The sequence below is a fragment of the Gymnogyps californianus genome, chromosome 9, assembly GCF_018139145.2.
Source record: "Gymnogyps californianus isolate 813 chromosome 9, ASM1813914v2, whole genome shotgun sequence".
Lineage (NCBI taxonomy): Eukaryota > Metazoa > Chordata > Aves > Accipitriformes > Cathartidae > Gymnogyps > Gymnogyps californianus.
This window is the reverse complement of record NC_059479.1, coordinates 21,811,287-21,830,576: the sequence shown is the minus strand read 5'-3', so window position 1 is coordinate 21,830,576 and position 19,290 is coordinate 21,811,287. Positions and strand designations below refer to the sequence as shown.

General features: G+C 51.9%; 1 protein-coding gene across 1 annotated transcript; it reads left to right on the top strand.

Annotated features, from left to right (window-relative positions):
* Positions 1-3,189: 3,189 nt before the first annotated feature.
* On the top strand, positions 3,190-14,739 carry FGF16 (fibroblast growth factor 16). The gene is made up of 3 exons (XM_050901946.1): positions 3,190-3,466; positions 10,062-10,165; positions 14,494-14,739. Exons 1-3 carry the CDS (start codon positions 3,190-3,192, stop codon positions 14,737-14,739), a joined length of 627 nt encoding a protein of 208 aa, XP_050757903.1.
* Positions 14,740-19,290: the final 4,551 nt, after the last annotated feature.

Sequence of the window (19,290 nt, the reverse complement as noted above, 5' to 3'; positions counted from 1 at the left end):
GGTAAGTAAGGAATGTCAGCTTGGATGAGGGATTTCGCTGCTTTTGTTATACATTAGTTAAGCACGCAGGTTTGTGTTTTTTACTTTATCTTGGATTTTACTGTAATGTAATTGAACTCTGTTACCTTTTTCAGTATCCTAAGTGTTCCTCTAAGAGCTTGTATGGATTTGGGTTTAAGGATATTGTAACAGATCCAGAGGCTCTTGAAGTCAGTGGCAGAAGCCTCTGCAGAGTTTGGTTAGTCCTTCGATGTGGAAACTGTTTTTTCCTCTCTCTTCTTAATACTCCTGGGATCAACCTTCAGACATGTTCAGAAATAAGGTGACTGCTATGAATCCAGAGGCAAAACTCACACTCACTTCAGCAAAACCAGGCTTTACAGAAGAGTGTATTTGACTGTAGTGGGATCATTCACATTATATGAATTTCATGCATTAAATTCACAGCATTTACAGGATTATGTCCTTAATAGTAATTCCAGGTTTGGGGTGTCCCATCGTTGTGTCCATCCCCCCCCATCTTGGACCTCTGTCATTTTCACCAAGGCACAGTTTATTTCCCTCAGTTACCTCATCACACCTGAGTCTTCATATAGATACTACAGAAATAAAATCATAATCTTTGCAGCGGGATGCTTGAACTCCTCAGACAGTGGTATCTTCATGTAACCATACATGATAAACAAACAGCCAACAAACACGCTTCTGTAGATTTTACTACCTCTGGAGCAGACTATATTTCTGTAAAAAACACGGTTTTAGGCTTTGGGTGTCAAGTTCTGCATCAAATACACCCCTTTTACAGCCACAGCTCTGACAGGAAAAACCACCTCCACCCCCCATTTAAAAACCAGATTCCTCACCCACTGCAGACACGTGTGGGTGTTCCGCGTCGCAATATCACAGCTTCCTTTGTATCTTTGCAACAGAGCACTGCCCGGGCCTGCGGGGAAAGGAGGCTGCATGCCACGGCCCTTTTAACCCTCCCTCTGGGGTGGATGTGGGGAGAAGCACCTTGCTGTGGGGTGAGACCTCCTGAGGGGAGAGACCCACTGAGGGGGTATCCACTGTGGGGGAGAGGAGACCTGCTGAGGGGATACCCACCATGGGGTAGACTTGCTGAGGGGAAACCTGCTGAGACAAGACTCACTGAGGGAAGAGACCTGCTGAGGGGATAGACCCGCTGAGGGGATACCCACCATAGGGGGACTTGCTGAGGGGAGAGACCCACTGAGGGGATACCCACTGTGGGGGAGAGACTCTCTGAGGGGAGAGACCTGCTGAGGGGATACCCACCATAGGGGGGACTCGCTGAGGGGAGACCTGCTGAGACACAACTTGCTGAGGGAAGAGACCTGCTGAGGAGATACCCACCATAGGGGGGACTCGCTGAGGGAGAGACCCACTGAGGGGATATCCACCGTGGGGGAGAGACTCTCTGAGGGGAGAGACCTGCTGAGGGGATACCCACCATGGGGTAGACTTGCTGAGGGGAGACCTGCTGAGACAAGACTTGCTGAGGGAAAAGACCTGCTGAGGGGAGACCTGGTGAAGCAAGATACCTGCTGAGGGGATAGACCCGCTGAGGAGATACCCACCATAGGGGGGACTCGCTGAGGGGAGAGACCCACTGAGGGGATATCCATTGGGGGAGAGACCCCACTGAAATGAGACCCGCTGTGGGGATACACCGTGGGGAAAACCCGCTGAGGGAGGCACGACCGATACCTCAGCTCTGGACGCTGACGCCCCCCGGAGGAACCGCTGCGGCCCGGGGCGTCTCCAGCAGCAGCGCGGGCTGCTGGCTTGGGGGCAATTTTGGGGGGTTCGTCTGTGGTTCTCTCTGGCCCCTGCCGGGGCACGGAGGAGGGCGAGGGCGACACCTTCCTTCAGGGACATGAAAGCCCAGCCCCTCTCCCCAGCCCACCGGGGCCGCCTCCGCTCCCCGTCGTCGGGACGCGACGAAGCGGCGGCCACCCCGCTCCCCAAGCGCCCCGGGCCGGTGGGGGCAAGCGCGGCGGCGGTGGCGCGAGCAGCAGCGCCGCCTAGCGGGCAGGGCGGCGGCGGCGCGGGGAGCGGCGGGGGCGGCCGGGGCGCGGGGGGCGGCGGCGCGGGCCCTTCCCTCGCTCCCGGGCCTGTCTGTGTTTGTGTCCCCGTCCCCCCCCCCGTCCCGTCCCGCCCCGCCCGTCTCCCGGAGCCTGACTCCGTCTGTCTGCAGCGCGGCCGGCAGCTGCCGTTACAGATACGGTGTCGGCGGGCCGGGGAGAGCGCGGAAACACCTGTTTCCAACGTGGGGAAGGTGGGGAGGGAGCCCGCGGCGGGGCCGGGCAGCGCCGCTCGCCCTCCCTCACCTCCCGCCGCCTGTAAACCCGGCCGTAAAGCCCGCGGGATCGCTTTTCAAAAAGATCGCTTTCAGTTTTCACACATTCATCTGAAAAACGCGTCTCGAGCCCTCTCCTCACGTGTTATTTTTTCCACCGTGTCCCTTTGGGGGGGGGGGGGGGGGAAGAAGGGGGGCACGGCCGGGGCTGAGGCGGCGGTGGCGGCCCATGACAGACCCGGCGGCCCGGACAAACCCGGCCCGAGCCGCCGGCTCCGTACCGGGTCTGGGGGGACGCGGCTGCGGGGGGACGCCCGCCGAGGAGGGACGGGAGAGGGCCGGAGGCTGCCGGCGGTGCGGGGGAGCCGGGGCGGGAGCGGCGAGGGCCGGCAGCGCCGCGCTGCATCCCCGGGTGCGTGCGGGGGCTCCATGATTTCATCGGCGGCTTCGCGGGGACCTGCCAAGAGCTGTTATGCCTCACTGCGATGTGTAGCTTTTTCCTGCCATTTTTTTTCATAATAAAAGAGGGAGTGAAGCTGGCTTTTCTTTCTTTTTTTTTTCTTTAAAAAAAAAAGCCAAATGGATCAGAGAAGAAGGCGGGGGGGGGGGGGGGGGGGGAGAAGCAATAGCCAAAGGGGATGCCAGTGAGGTGTGGCTTGCATTTAAATATCCAATATGTCAATGTAAGGGGAGTGTGTACGTATATAAAGTGCAGTTTGCATCCGACCGCGGGACACATCCAGCTATGGGAGGCGCGGGGAGCGCGGGGCCGGGCCGGGGCCGGCAGCGCGGGGCCGGGCGGCCGCAGCCCGCGCTCTGAGGGGCAGCTCCGCTCCCCGCCGCGCCCGCCCGCGGGCCGCCGCGGCCCCATGGCGGAGGTGGGCGGCTTCCTGGGCGCGCTGGACCCCGACCTGCACGGCTTCCCCCCCGCGCTGGGCGGAGGGCTGCCCCTCGCCGACTCCCCCGGCTTCCTCAACGAGCGCCTGGGGCAGATCGAGGGGCGGCTGCAGCGGGGCTCCCCCACCGACTTCGCTCACCTCAAAGGCATCCTGCGGCGGCGGCAGCTCTACTGCCGCACCGGCTTCCACCTAGAGATCTTCCCCAACGGCACGGTGCAGGGCACCCGGCAGGACCACAGCCGCTTCGGTAAGGGGCGATGCGGGGGGCGGCCGGGCCGGGCCGGGCCGCTCCGCCGCGGCTGGGTGGGTGCCCGGCCGGCCCGGGAGCAGGTGCCCCGCGTACAGAACTAATTACCCCGCTAATATAAATCATCCCGGGACGGATATAATTAGACTCCTAAACAAATGCGCTCACTCCCCAGCAATGCGGGAGTTTTTATTTCCAATTTCCTACTCTCCCGGCGCTCAGCCCTTCTGCAGGTGCACAAAAACGTGCCTTAGCTGGGGGGGGGGGGATTTAAAAAATTTTAAAAAGCCAAGTGTGTGTGGGGTTGACCAGCTCTAGCTGTGCCTCTGAAGTTAGCGGTGAGAGAGGCAAAAGAAAGGCGAGAGCACGCTGGAAAAAGAAATTCCTAGCTTTTTCCTTTCCCCCCCCTCCTTTTTTTTGGCCTCCGCAGATATTTGTGAGCTGATTTCTTTTACTTGCATGAATTTCATTAGAAGAGCGTCTCCCCAAAGCGGGCAGGGATCAGTTGGCTGGATGGGTGTCAGAAGCTCGGTTTGGGGAGGTTGTTGGAAAGGAAGGGGGAAGCTGAAAGGGAAAAAACGCTTAGGGGACCTCAGAAAGAAAGGAGAAGATGGAACAATAGGCAGAGCACCGTGGATTTACCTTGCTGCCCGGGATACAGCTGGAAGACTGCAGCGCCTGTATCAGTGTCACACAAGAGCAGGGATCTCTAATGAGACTATATGTAATCTTCAAAAAATGCATCCCAAGCCACAGGCGAAGAAGTACAGTAAATTTGAGCACAGCTAAGAAAAATTCCCGCTACTTCAGCATCTAGTGCAGGTGTCTGGGTAAGCTATCAACAAGTCCCATGCCAGTGATCTCAGCTATGTTGTCAACAGGTTGCAAGAAGTGCTCGCAAGACTTTTTATAGTTTTCAAGTGATTTAACTCCTCGGTGAAAGGAATTCTTTTTTTGCCTTTACTTGTTTGCAGCCGATCCTTTGTGATACTTCAGGAACGCTGCTGCTGCTATTGTTGGTAGCGTAAGGCAGGTTTTTGGGAACAATTGGAGAAGCTTATCTCCGTACTGCGCTTTCCATAAACACCAGGTGTGTGCATAGCATGTCCCTGCCTAAATCAACAAGAAAGTCATAACCCGCGGGTCAGAGTCAGGTACTAATAGGCTCGTGGGGCAAGCGTTCTTTAATTACCTCCCGAAAGACACACATCTTTTAACCTTTCATGCTGCAATACATGATGGGTTTCCACGTTAAAAGAAACTGGAAGCAAACCCATTGCATCTGTTTGGTTTTAGTTCAATCTGCCACGTAGTATTTCTATCAGTTCTTTTTACTTATCTTTATACAAGTAAACAGCCAGTTTCAAATGGCAGCATTTGTCTCAGTTCCATTTTTTATAAAGACTGAGTAAAATAAGTGTATTTCCAAACAAACTTTGGAAAAACGTGTTAAACGGGCTAAAACTTTGCATGAATTTTGTACACTTAAGCTTAAGTCACACAGTGTGTTCAATAAATCGAACCATTGGCATTCCCTAAGTGTTTTAGCAGTCAGCATCCAGCTACGTAAACTAGACCAGACTTCAGATATAAAATATTATAGTTTTCTGCTTCAGGGGTTTCCCAGAGGCAGTGTAAAATAAATAGTTATTTGTTGTAATTGCAAGACAAAGCCCCAAAGGATTAGACTGGAATCCTCGTGTTCAGATAAAGTTGGACTAAACCTCGCTTCAGCAGAGACTCAAAGCAATAACGTATTGGCACACAGTATTCACCATCTGCATTCAGTAGCCATGAATATTTAAATTCCAGTGTTACTGGTATGGTTTATATTAGGATGTCATGTATCAATGCATTCCTAAATTTTGCATGCAGCAGTCAGAAAGCAGTAACTTAGTATGGAAATAGGCAGCCCGAGCGATTCTGGGGAACTACAAAACTGGTGAGGGATACAGAGCTAGACGAGGTGTTCAGGGTAGCAGCTTAAAGCTGCCTTAAATCTAGGGGCATCTGGGGAAATACTTAGAAATCCAGTATGGTGGTTTGGTGGATCAAGCCCACATGGCTGGAAGGTGCTCCCTGGTATGATGAGCAGATAATTAATGTGCTCCATGGATGGCTGCGACACCGCAGCAGAGGCACATATCCAGCTGCTGATGGGATGTAGGGTAGAACCGGACTTTGCATCCCCGTCTCTTAATGCTGGAAGGGGTTCAGGAAAAGACGGACAGTATCTGCGCCCTCCCACACACAGCCATCCCAAAAGCTACCAGATGTCCAAGACATCCGAGTCTTCCAGAGAGGAGAATAAAGAGCCAAAGCCCTGGTGATGCAGAACAGAGTACCAGGGTCCTAAAGGCGAGGGTTAAAGGCAGGGATTCTTTTGTACCACAGCATTCAGGGGATGTGACCGTAGGACACAGGGCAGGTAGCAGCAGCATCTACCTACACTGCCTGAGCAATCACAGTAACTATTCCCTCTCATCTGTCGAGGACTGGAGCGTTCCTAAATCACACCTGTCTTCTGGAACGCGATATTTATACTTGTAAAAATACAGATTCGTGCAAGAACAATGGGGCGCAGCTTATTTTTCCTAGAGGAGGCTTAAAGCAGAATTCGGTGGAGCCCTTGAGGATCGTTGGAAGAAAGCTCATTCTCACACTAGAGAAGTGCCCAGATTTGCTCTCTGAACTGGCAGCTCTGCCTAAGTCATCCCAGAAAGAATAAAGTGTTTTCAAAAATGTATCTGTTCTCACTGCATCTGCTAAGAACCTTTCTGTACAAAGAAATAAAGGACAGTCAAAATTTGGAGGGGGTTTGGACTGACATGAGTGCCCCTATGAGAATCCTTCTTAGAATGAAACCGAGATAAATTCACCAGGAAAATCCCTGCCAGGAGGGATTGCTCCTCTTCTGCCTCGTGTCTGTTTTACAGCAGCATTAAACAAGTGACACCAACGGTGCTACACGTAACTCCAAGCGAGGAGAGAAAAAGGCCTTGAGTTTGTACTGCAGACTAATAAAGGCAGCAAATGAAGCTCTTCTCGGGTACAAACCTGCTAATGGATCTGTAACACAGCCTCCTAGGGAAGCTGATGAAACCTCCAGAGAAAGTTTTGCGGTAGATTTTGACATTCAGACCATAGTGCACCTGTTGCTGAACAGTTGTTGAGGTTTTTAGCCGAAGCTTTAGGTTTGTAGCCATTAATACAACATCTGATGTTTCTGTACCCCTGCTCCTCAATATAGTCACGTAAGAAGAGACAGGTGCAAGGAGCTGAATTGTTCTTTGAGGGATGGTTTATAGTAAGGCGAGAGCGTGTGGGTCCGGCCACGGCAAAACTTGGGAGATTATTCAGTGCTTTGGTGGTAAATGAATCCAGTCAGAGTCTTAGTCAAATCTCTCCAAATATTATCTAGAAAGGCTCAAGGAACAAACAGAATGAATAATCAAAGCAAGAAAAAAGAGGCAAGTCCTGGGGGAAAGAAAAAAGGAAAAGTGGGGGGGGAGAAAAAAAAAAGCATGTTCTACCACAAAAACACACCGCTACAACTGGAAAGAAAATTCTTGAGCTGGCCTCAGTGGCCACTCCCTGTGCTGCTGGAGATCAGATGTACGAAGCTGCAATTTTGTCTAGCAATTGGAGTGAGTTAAGGACAGGATGGATATCTGCCCACATTTTTTCAGCCTTCACTCTGTCTCCTGACTTTTGTGGGTTGAAGTTACATTCTTAATGCTGTTTCAACATAGTCGTCTTCCGTGCACGTCTCTAGGTGCCAGTCAAAGATCAGAAAAGGGGAATATTGCAAGGGACGTTGTCGGAAGAGATTGTCACGGGCACACCTTGAAGAAATTTCGTTTGCAAAACCAGCAAGTGTTTACCCAATCTGTACCAGATGAGGGGTGTCTCACCCACCCGCCCAGAGAAGGAAGGCGCTAATGCCGCTCCTGGGTTGCTCCTTACCAGGTCTTAGGAGACCTGGGTTCATGTGCCACGTACAGAGCGTGCTTGTGGGTATACTCAAGAAAAGCTCTCGGTTTCCCTGCCTCAGAAATCCCTCGGTTTCTAAATGGGACCAGCAGCGTTTTCCTGCTTCCCTGGGGTGACAGAAGACAAAAAAACCCCATGCTGGTGCTGAGGACTGTGTGTGTACCTATAGGAAGACCGATCTACTGCTCTCCAGTTATCAGATATTTTTCACTTGAACATCCACTTGTCTCCAGCCTCAGAAAGACTCCCCCGTTTCTGGATATCCCTGTACTCCTTTCCTCCTGTATTACTCTTTACGCTCTCTCTAGTTGTCAGTCTTCCTTCACTCCCTCCTTTTCCAACAGTGGCTGTTGTCATTTCTGTCCTGCAGATGGGAAAATGGAAGCACGCAGCAGTTCAGTAACTCCCTCCACGTGTCAGAACCGGTGGGTAGCGGAGGCAGAAGACCACCCGTCATCCTGCGCCTCTTCCCTCCCCGTTCATGCTCCTTTTCAGATGAGAAACCGCAAAAACTACTGGGGAGCGAGCAGAGCCGAGCCAGGGTCCTGGTTTGCCTGCCTGGCTTGGGAATTCTGCCTTCCCTGGCTGCGCTGCCTGCTCCTGGCGTTTCTGAAGGCCATATGTGTCCCCAGGCCGGGGCGTGTAGCTGGGCATATTTCAGCCTGGAAAATGTCTGCACTGGTCCATAAAGCGTGTTTTCTGTCGTTTCCTTCCCTGTTTGTCTCGAGGAATTGCTGCTCCCAAGTCCATATTTCATCTCCCCCTGTCCCCAGGACCCGCTGGCTGCAGGGAGGGCTGGATTCGATGCACAAGCCCCAGAGTAAGCAGGGCAAAAGGAGCACAAAAAGTCTGATAAAAGGTAGGGAAGACTAATTCTTGCACCCAGTTTAGCTGCCAGCATCTGACTGATGAGTCTGCGTTGAGTAGAAGGGGACAGAGGTGTCCATCGCCGTCTGGTCTGTCCTATATTCAGGCGGTGATGCAGCTATCGTCTGAGAGGTATTGCATCCGCGCCTGGCCGAGCAGAAGACACATGCCCCAAGCTGCGGGGTGACCGGGAGCTGCGACTGCCGCTGAAGTCAGCTGGCTCAGGTGGCCGCTCGTCACGCGGTGATTTTAGACTCAAGGCATACTTTTAAGAGGAGCTCTGGGAGGTAACTTGATGAGAACGGCAATTGCTCAGGACTGGATGTTTTGGGAGCTATATTAAGAGACCTAGAGCCACGCTAAAGGTTAGAGCAACTTTGTCCTCCTGTCAATGGAGACATCCAGTCATTAGATGGGATGGTGAAAACCCTCTTCCTTCCTCTGCTGCTACCTCCCAGCTAATTAATTCAGCACTGGACACGGGCAAAGACTGCCCATGACCTCTGGCAAAGACTGCCCATGACCTCTAGCTAGGGAGCGTGTGAGATCCAGAGTCTAACACAGTCCCACTAATGCCTTCAGGAGGTTTTCCTGTGAAGTTTGAAGGTCTCCACCGCTTGTGATGTTGGCTTTGTTCAGACCAGTTAAAAACACACCTACTTGGGGGGCTGTTTGTTTTTAAGTGCTTCACCAAGGGTTCTCCTATTACAAGTCTTTCCTCCATCAAAACAGCAGCCGTCCCCCTTACCGGCAGCGGGGGTGCAGCAGGCAGCGTGGCAGACCCAGCTAATTTCTTTGCCGGAGGAAATGAGGCTGCCCCTCATTATTTAAAGTATCTTGACACCATCATTGTAGGCTGAAGCCCACGGGTAAAACGGTTGCTCTCGCAGGGCCGGGGATGGCTGGGACAGATGCTGCTGGACCGGGAAGGGGCTGGCACGAGGCTGGGGCAGGCAGCAGGACATACGGGGCAGGAGGGGGTTTCTGGCAGCAACGGTGGCAGGGGGTGATGGAGAAAGGACCAGCAGCTGCCCAGCTCCGAAGGCTGCAGAGGAAGATGCATGTCTACCTGCATATATTTGAAGTTGGATTTTATCCCTGCAGCTTGTATATACATTTGGGGGCGGCAAGTCCCCCACGGGAGTGCCAGGATGAAGATGGCCCTCACAGACATCTCTTCTAGTGCTTTTTACTTATTTCTATTGAACTCATCGCTTCAAAACATGTGGGACTATCATCTCAAACCAGAAGCCCCATCATCTCAAACCAGAAGCCCCATCATCTCAAACCAGAAGCCCCATCATCTCAAACCAGAAGCCCCATGGTGACAAAAATCACTCTCCTTTTGGTGAAGAATAAAACCCAGCGTGGTAACAGCCTTCTGAAATTTCTAGTGGGCCAGGCACAAGTTTCAGCATCTGTCTTCTTGGTGATAATTAGGAAAAAAAAAACAAAACCAAAACTAAACCAACAAAACCTAGCAAACCTTTTCTCATTAGCAAAGGTAATTCCTCTTGGGCAAGTCAAATTCACAACGCTGGGGAGAAGCCTAGAGTGGAAACTGGAAGATTGCACGCATATGGGACTATAGATTTAAGAACTGTGTCGTTATAAATAAGGAAAATGGGGTCTGTGGGAAGCTCTGCAAAGGTTGGGAAAGGCTGGTTCGCATTTGTCACTGGAGCCTGGTGTTGTTTTTATTCTGTGTATGATTTGGACTTCTTTTCTGTTTCAGGGATTTTGGAGTTTATTAGCCTGGCAGTGGGGCTGGTGAGCATCCGTGGGGTGGACTCAGGACTCTACCTCGGCATGAATGAGAGGGGCGAGCTGTATGGGTCGGTAAGTTTGAGGTTTTGTGCTGATGACACCACTATATAACATACACAGCAATACGGGCTGCAGGGCCTCATCGGTGTCATGAGCTCTGTCTTGTCACAGGCCTCCGAAGTCCTTGGGCTGCCACATCCCTCCATCCTACCCGTGATGCCACTGTTGTTATAACATAAACGATATATATGAAATAGGGTTGCGGAGGGAGGATAGACTCGTGCGGCGAGAGCCCGTGGTGGTGCCCAGCCCCTGGACACCGCTTGGGGCAGCGCCTGGGGAGCTGGGGGGGCTTACCAAGCTTTTGCCTTTCAGAAACGGTGTGGCAACGGTCAACTAAAGGCAGAAGGGAAATTTAGCATAAAACCAGGGGCTGCTTGTGTGTTTTCATTGCTTAACACATCCATTTTATTCTCCACGTGATCAGGATCCGCACCTATCTGCAGATTTACATTTGTATTATAGCTCTTTAACTAATGGAAGCTGAGGTTGTGGTCTGAGCGTTATTTTATTATAATATTCTCTACAACTCCTTTTAGGAGTTAGGGGGGGTTGCTCATAATTTTCTAGAAGTGCCCTTTTCAGACTAAAATTTTCCGTGTTTTGCCAAAACCCAAGTGTAAACTCCTTGTTAGTTTTTCACTCCACACAAACTCCTGAATACCTATAAACGCTTCCTAACATCACCTATAGCAGATTCTGCCTCATCCTGTGCTGCTATAGGACAGAGAAAGCAGAAGACACCCCGTTTCCAGTCCAGGCTCAGGTTTCTAGTGGCAGCTTGTGAGTTTGTCGTTTGCTCCTTTGGTTTGGGCCATGCCCTTAGAGCCGTGGCTCGCGGGTTGCACTGCCGCAGCCGGGACCAGCTCGGGTCCACCTCGCCGCTTTTCTGCTCAGCGTTACTGAACCTGCGCCACCCTGTAAGCCGCTTTGAACGTGGGCAGGTGCTCTGATGAGCCAGCCCCAAAAAGAGAGCGTACGTCAGGGGTTTGCTGGATGAAACACCCGCACACGGAGTGAAAACTTCTGCAAAGCTCAGCGGGGACTGCGGGGAAGGGGTGCTGTGAAGAGCTTTGGCATCACAGGTAAAGTCTCCGTCAACCTGAAGAGAGCCGAGCTCTCCTCTGCTTCTTGCTATTTAATTAAGTGTTAAGACTTGCAGTCAAAATGTCAGGTCTTAACAACTGGGCAGAGGTGCTTCCTACAGGTTAATTTAACTCAATTCCTAATTATTTAACTCAACTCAATATAAAATAGTTATTTCTAGTTAGCTAGAAAAATCACTTCTATTTTGAAAAATTAATTGTATTCTAGATAGCCATTTTTAAGTTTCTTTTTCTGTAGCTGCTGCACTTCATTGGTGCTTTTTCTTCAGATGTCCCATTGCCTTTAATTCAATCCATCACCTCTGTGTGATTTTTTTAAATGCCTCTTTCTAGATCACAGCACTACCCTATGTGAGGATACTGATTTTTAAGGATGGATCACAGTAAATTTAAAATGAAATAAAACAGTTTTAAACCAAAGCGGAAGGCACATGCTTCCTCTAGCCAAATCAGATCAATCTCATAGTGTAGAAATTTAAACTCCTGTACTCTGCATATAGAGAAGCCTTCAGAAAACCTTTGCTTAGCAAACAGTGACAGTAAACCATGAGTTTCCATCATCTTTTCTTCTCCCATTCCCATCTGAGACTGCCACAGACCCTTTCGCTATTTAAGATGCAGTTACCGATGTTTATATGAGAAAATCAAATACTAGCGTGCACCAATAACTGTTCTTTTTCCACTTCATTTCTGTAATAACATCTACCCTAAACAAAAGTTAAATGCGGAAACAGCGGTTAAATTACAAACGTGCAAGATGATAGATAAAAAGTAAAATCACCAGGATTCCATAAAACACAAAAAATCTTCAAGCACACTTCAGAAAGCAGGGCTGGAGCCTTCGCCTGCGCAGCAGCACCTCTCCTGTCAAACCCCGAGGCTGCTCAGCAGCTCCTGGAGTCACAGCTTTTACTTGTGCCTGCTGAAAAGGAGGACACAAGCCTGCGTGTTCCCTTCTGTGCTTTCAAACCCTGCACCTCTGATTATGAATCAACAGTTTCGTGATGGGTTAATTAATTTCTAGGGCCTGTGTTCATGTCACGACACAGAAACAAGAATAGGATAACGTTTTACAACACTTTATCTGGAAACAGAATTGACCTGAAGACATAATCATGGGAGTTCTCTCTCTGTCATTGCATCTTGTACACCAGACAATACACCGACCGGACGCTGCAGGGACGCAGTCAAACCGCTGATCCAAACTGTGCAGAAGTCACAAGCCAGGTCCCCAGATAACCCTGGAGTTTTAAAATCTGGGATACGTGGGTTGTACAATGATGGCTTTTCGAAATCGAAAGCCACTACAGTATTCTTAATTAAAGGTCCATAAAACAGCACCTAACAACAGCATTAGCATTACAATGGTACTTTAGGAGACGACAGTACAGCGGTATTTTTAAATTTTCAGCAAGTTTATTACTTCCCTCTGTGCCAATTTTGCCTGATCTGTGTGTTGATATAGCCAGAGCCAGCCATCCCGGCAGCGACACGTGGAGTCCCCTCGGGACAGACAGCTTTTGTGCCTGTCCCTGTTAACCTTGTGCCAACGTTTCTGTTAAGCTTTCCACCAATTTCAGAAACGCCAACTAATACTTAGAGCAGCAAAAGTCGCAGGCAGCACCTTGCACGCTGCCTGTACGGCATCGGGCTCAGTGGGGACATCCCCGGGGCTTGGAAAGAAGTAAATTGCACCTTGCAGAGTCACCCCACTCTCCCAACATTTTACACAAACACTGTACCTCCAAACAGCCCGGTGAAGAGCAGGTAAACTGGGGCAAAGCAGCAGCGCACGAGTTCAGCTGGTCAGCAGTTTCCAACGTATTCTGTGAGTAGATGGCATCCTAGGGGAAGAAAAAAAAAAAGTCTGTATTTATTGACGGATCTGGGAAGAGAAACCCCCCGTTCCCGGTTCCCCGGGTCTCAGATGGCAAGGGCTGTGGCGCAGGCTTTTGGAGGGCTCACAGCTCACCTCGGGCTTTATTTAATTAGCAGCAAAACATTCAAAACAGGTTCTGAGCGCAGGTGAGCTCCTGGATCGTATTACAAAACATCGACTGCAGACAATAACATTTACTTAGCGCTCTGTACGCCGTAGATAAGACGCATTCCCTACCCGAATAATTTACAGCGTAGGTACAGTGTTTGTAATATTCTAGCATCCTACGTTTGCAGACTGCCTTTCGTCTGAAAGGACTCCCACGTCGTCGTCCCCCGGCGATCCCCCCGTGGGACGGGACAGGACGGTGGGTCCCTCTGCGACACAGCACGGCGGCACTGGCCGAGCCACCCGTGTCCTCGCAGGGTGGGGGGGACAGCCCCGCTCCTCGCTGCGGCTGGGCACCTCCCTGTCGCTGGCACGGGGGAGATGGGAGGGAGCGGGAAGGAGCGATGGGCATGAACTGAAAAGCCCTCATCGAGGAGGGAAAGGCTGGTGGTGGCCACGCTGACACCGGTGTCACCCGGCCCCCCGGCCCAGCGCGGGATGCACCGGCCGTGGGCTGGCACACGCTCATCGCATCACCCGTCGCCGCCGTAAATCTTCCCCGGGGTTAGACATCCCCGGAGCGCTGCTCCCCATCCAGACCTCCCCGGGTCTTGTTATGGCCTCACATCACAGCTATCTGGCGCTTCAGAAGATGAAAGGCCTGAGGAATGCTTTCATTCCCATTGCAGTGTATACTGTTATGTGCCTTGAACTTTCAAAGCGGCGCTCGCTCCTGTTTAAACCCTTCAGATGCGCTGCCCGCTGCTTCTCCCGGGGTTGCCTCTCACCTAAAAGAGCGTTTTTGGGGTGTGTGCGGTACCTGGGGACGGGGCTGCTATGGGGGACGTGGCCGCGGGTGGGCAGCCCTCTGCACAGGACACAGCCCTGCCAGGCGGCACGGCCAGCCCGGCAAGCTCCGAACTTACACCCCGATCGCAGAGACCTGGCTGTCGGGTTTAGAGTTTTGCTATGGGGCACCTTTGCAAAATGCACGCTCACCTTTTGCCTCCTTCCTCCTCCAACTTCAGAGGTCTTCGGGTCCCGGCTTGTACGGTTTGTGCCCATTTCCAGCTCTCACCCAGGAGAAACGTCCCTGGAAGCGCAGTCCCCGTCCTCAGGGGAGCCAGGAGAAGGTAGCTGGGAAAATTATAGGAAAATAAAGTGAAGGAAGGAGGAAACGATTTTTTTAATATTTATTTTTGACACAAATGTCTTTTTCTTCCCCTCCCGCCTCTGCCCCAACGCAGAAGAAGCTCACACGGGAGTGCGTTTTCCGAGAGCAGTTTGAAGAGAACTGGTACAACACGTACGCCTCGACCCTCTACAAGCATCCCGACTCGGAGAGGCATTACTACGTGGCTCTGAACAAGGACGGCTCCCCCCGAGAGGGGTACAGGACTAAGAGACATCAGAAATTCACTCATTTTTTACCCCGGCCTGTGGACCCTGCCAAAATACCTGCGATGTACAGAGACCTCTTCCACTACAGGTGATGTTTCCTGCAGCTGCCCCGTCAGTGTACATACTTGGGCTCCCAAGCTTTTTCCCAGAGCACTATATTAATAGTCATTCCATCATTCCTGTAAGCGTAGATGACATAGGCAAGCACTTACATTGAATTCAGACACTGCTGTTCCTCCTTGTTTCAAGCGTATATCGAACCTGGGTTATTTATGGGGGTGGGGGTAGGGGAAGGGAGGGATCCCTACATATAATCTTTCGTTTTCATTCACTTTCTTTACCCGGTTGCTACAAGAGAGGCCGAATATTCAATGTTATGGTTGCTTAAAGGAACAAGCAGGCGAGCAAACCTGATCACCGGGGCGGGGAGGGGGGGAAAAAACCTAAAAATGAGGAGAAGGAACGAAAACAAAAGACCACAGAACTGCTGCAGATGCTGCTGCTAAGCTCGGGATGGTTACCTGCTAAGAAAAAGCCTTTCGAATGGTACCCTGCTTAAGCAGCCCGGGAGTTTGCTACCTGGATGATGCTACATGGACTGGTCCTGATGTGTGGGGTTTTTCCTGCTGTTGGGGTGGGAATGGCGCGAGGAACATTATGCAGATGTAAGCATGGATACTGTGCATAAGGACAAAACTATTTATAAAATGTATATGATATTTATTTTATATATTTATTTATTTCAAAATAATTTTATTTTTAATGAGAGATGCTATGACCGGATTTTCATCAGGAAGAATAAGGTCCTACTGAAACAGGAAAAAAAAAAAAAAAAAAAAAAAAAAAAAAAAAAAAAAGAGTTTTAAGAGCTTATCGGCAATAAAATTGTCTTTATATTGTAGATTTCTTGCTAGCCCTTTTTTTTGGCACTCTTTAACAATTAACCCAGTATTTCCCCATCAATATGAATATTAAGACCACCTCTAAAAAGGCTTCGTATGGTAAAGATAAATCAGCTAAACCCCAAACTCTTGTACAAGGATGACATCGAATTATACCTGGAACGGACCTTGGAAGCGTGACCCTACTGAAATGACCGGCTGGGTGTCTGATGAACCATAATTTCCAAGAATTGCAAATCCAGCTCTGGCCTTTACACTGATACGGGCAAAATACGTCCTCGGGCCACGCCAAGCACCAGGCACGGCTCAGCTTTTGCAGCCGTCGGATGGGATTGCCCCAGAACGCGCGTCACCATCGCTGCGAAGGGAGGAACCTCGCAGGCACGGTCGGCGGCCTCGGGCTCTCCCTCGCCTCTGCGGCCCCACGAGCCTGGGAAGCGCCGGTGCAGCTCTTGGCGTGAGTCGTCGGCAGCTGAGACGCTTCGGCGCGTGACGCAGCCGCTGTGGATTAACTGTCCTGTCGAAAATCAAGTGGAGAAGCATTTGGAGCATCTGCTGCGTGTTTGGATGGACCCATCGTTCCTGCAATAAAACCACCACATCTCACACGAGACTTACCTGAAGCATCATGGAAAATCAGTGAAGAAAAAGTAGAAAGCAACAAAAGCGATTTAAAAAAAACCCTCATCTTTAAGCAATTACCGTGGATGAAGAGAATCCCTGCAGGCAGTGCTTGGATGTTCACGGCTGCGTGGCATTTTCCTCTGCAGAAGCTACCTGGTCACGCAGTCCCATCACCTTTCCTCCGCCTCGGGGCGGCTCCTACCTCCCACTGGGCTCAGCCAAACCTGCCAGCGTTTCGGCAGCCCCGAGCCAAGCCCGCGTTTCCACCCGCTGCCGGCGCTGTGCCGGAGAGCCGCAGCCCTTCTCGAGTCAGGCTGGCCGGGCTGGGGACGCTCACGGCGGAGGCTTTGCTCTGCAGCTCACCCCAGCAGCCAGCACGAGCCCTCGGTGACGCTCGTGCCGCACGTCTGCCCTCGCTGCCTGCTCAGGGTGTCACAAAACTGCAAGGGAAGCGTCCAGGAATGATCTCCGTTTATTTTTTGTCCCCTGTGATCAGCAGAGAGGGTTTTCAGCACACGGTGGGAGCAGGAGCGTGTAGTTGCTACAGGCACTTTGCAGCACAGAGGAGAGGTTGGGATGAAACGTGGTTCTCCAGAGCGTGCAAAAATACGTACAAATACAGATGTAGTGGCTTTTAGCTGGGGTTTCCCTTATCACAACTGCATTTTTCACAGTGTTGTTTCTCAGCCTCCTCCTTGCAAAGCAGTTGGGGTAAAGTCTCAGCTCCTTCAGCTTCAGTCCATGAATTCCCAGGACGATTTCACAGACCTAGGGATGATCCACACCGGCTTCTTCACGAGCTGCGCCGCTAACGGAGCGGCAGCCCCGGTGCTCAGCTCTGCTCCCGGCCGTCTCTTGCCCTCTCTTCCACCTCCCGTGTCCCTGCCACATCCCTTCGCTGTCCCAGCCGCTCCTGCACCGGGCACAGTGGGTCCGGCAGCCACCAGACGACGGGCTGCGGATCACAACGAGGAGATTACAGGAGCTTTACCTTGAATGATCCAGACACGAAGGAATTTAATCCTGTGTTTGAAATAAAAAGTGTTTATTTACCTTCTTCCTCTGAGTCACTGCTGAAACATCTCATCCTCAGCTGCCGTGTCGGGAGCACGATCGCTCATGGGAAGTGTCCTAAAGTGTACTTTTGACCTTCCCCTGCGCGAAGGGAAATCCCTCAGACCTCGAGCTTCACTCTGCCCCCCCGGGATGATCCTGCCTCCCTCTAGCCCGGGCTTTCCATTGCACTTGAAGATAAATCTAGTGGTTAAGATCCTGCTCCTCTTCTTCAAAATGAAGGTCAAAACCTGATCTCAGCAATGCCAAGCACTTTTTTCACCAACTCGAAAGGGAGCCGATTCGGTCCATGGGGGCAACGTGATGGACTCGTTTGTCCGACACCCGAATCGAAGAGCTGCTTCAGCAGAGCCTCCTGCTGCGAAGGGACGCGCGGGTGCAAGGGATGGCGGAAAACACCTTTTCAGGATCTGGGTTCAAAAAAACGATACTTGCAAACAACAAAATCCACAAAGAATTTACCGGAAACCCCTTGGTAAAGGTCGGTGTCATCTCCCATGTGGGACATTCTTTAAAGGGGGAATTCAGCATTGCTAAATCCCACCCAAGTGGTTGCTTTCAGCAGGAATTTACTGGGTTTGCTTCTGGTTCAACAAAATACTTAAAGATACGAGTAAGCTGACTGACCTGGGAGCTTAATAGCAGCAGAATTAACAACCGCAGACTTTGGCTGCGTTTTGAGCGGCACGGGGAGCAGTCGGCGATGCGCAGTGGGTGTTTGCAACGTGGACACACACACACCTCTCTGTCCCGTCCCCGCGGCAGAGCGGGCCGTCCCCTCGTCCAGCCGTTACCCCGCCAGCTGCCGCTCTGCCCGGCGAAAGCCACCCGGAGACGCCGACCGCTCCTTCGGCCCGGGGGCTGCTACGGGGCTGGCAGACAGACCCTGCAGCCGGGGCGGCGTACGGGGCCTCGGCCGAGGTGCGCCTGCTCCGGGGGTGGCGGATGGGCCCCAGGGGCTCCCCTGCTCCTGCTAGTAAAGTTTTAAGAGGAAAAGAATGTTCACGATGCTTCAACCTGAGAGACTCTCTCCTCAACTAGCAAAAGGAGACGTCAACGTACGTTTGGGATCTCAGCTCATACAGTTGCCATGCGCTTCAAAGCTACAACGGCCAGCTGAAAAACTTCTCCCAAAGGGAAGGCAAAGGCGGCTGGTGCAGGGGGCAGCCGCGGTCCCGCAGAAGCCCCGCTGCGCCCTTCACCCCCAGTGCTGTTTTACACACAAAAGGCTGTGGGTCTGAAAACACCACGGTAAACAGGACAAAAGGCATTGCTTTCAACCCTTCTCCTTCCACCCAAGAGGGGTGGGCATGTTGTAAGGGAAACATTATGCCGGGAACAGCCGTACAAAGCAGGAGAGAGGAGGTCGGTGGCAAAGAGATGGGCAATTTCTCGAGTCTCGCTACAGAGGGGTGCAGAAACGGAGGGAAACCCGCTGCGTGAGGCCAACACGGCGCCAAGCACAGCACAAACCCAGCAAAAGCGCACATCTCCCCAGCTTTGGCGCGTGATCCGAGGCACGGGGACGGTCTCGGAAGGGACCGAGGAGACAGACCTACGAGCGGCAATGCACACGTGGCCTCAGGGACATCCCTGCGGAGACCCCGCTGCCTGCAGGGAGCTGTCCTGGGTGGGACGTGCAGCTCAGGGCTCCTTTCTCCATGGGGAGGAAGGAAGAGTGGCCCTGGAGACTTGTGAACGTGACAGAGAGCCCAAAAGTGCAGAGGGAGTCTAGAAACTCGGCACCGAAAGGCAGGGAAGGTGCCCTTCGGGTTAGGTGCTGCCCCACCTGGCAGTACGTCCAGAGAGACGGCTCACAGCTGCCGGACCGTGGCTGAGATGTTCCCGAAAGGGCACCCAGGGATGGAGCATCCCTGAAGGAGAAGGACTGGAATTCTTGTTGATGGTGAGGCAAAGACATCCGCAGCCCTTCGGATAGCGCTGGTGGTAGAAGATGAGCCTGGGTACCTCATGCAAAGGGCGATGTCCTCTCCCGCAACCCAACAGTTGGAGTCATCTCGTACTCGGGGGTTTGGCTGCAAC

Bases quoted from the DNA above. Each gene is read 5' to 3' on its own strand.
- FGF16 (XM_050901946.1), top strand. From the start codon at position 3,190: ATGGCGGAGGTGGGCGGCTTCCTGGGCGCGCTGGACCCCGACCTGCAC. The intron at 3,467-10,061 runs GTAAGGGGCGAT...TTTCTGTTTCAG, and splicing joins GCAGGACCACAGCCGCTTCG to GGATTTTGGAGTTTATTAGC. The intron at 10,166-14,493 runs GTAAGTTTGAGG...GCCCCAACGCAG, and splicing joins GGGGCGAGCTGTATGGGTCG to AAGAAGCTCACACGGGAGTG.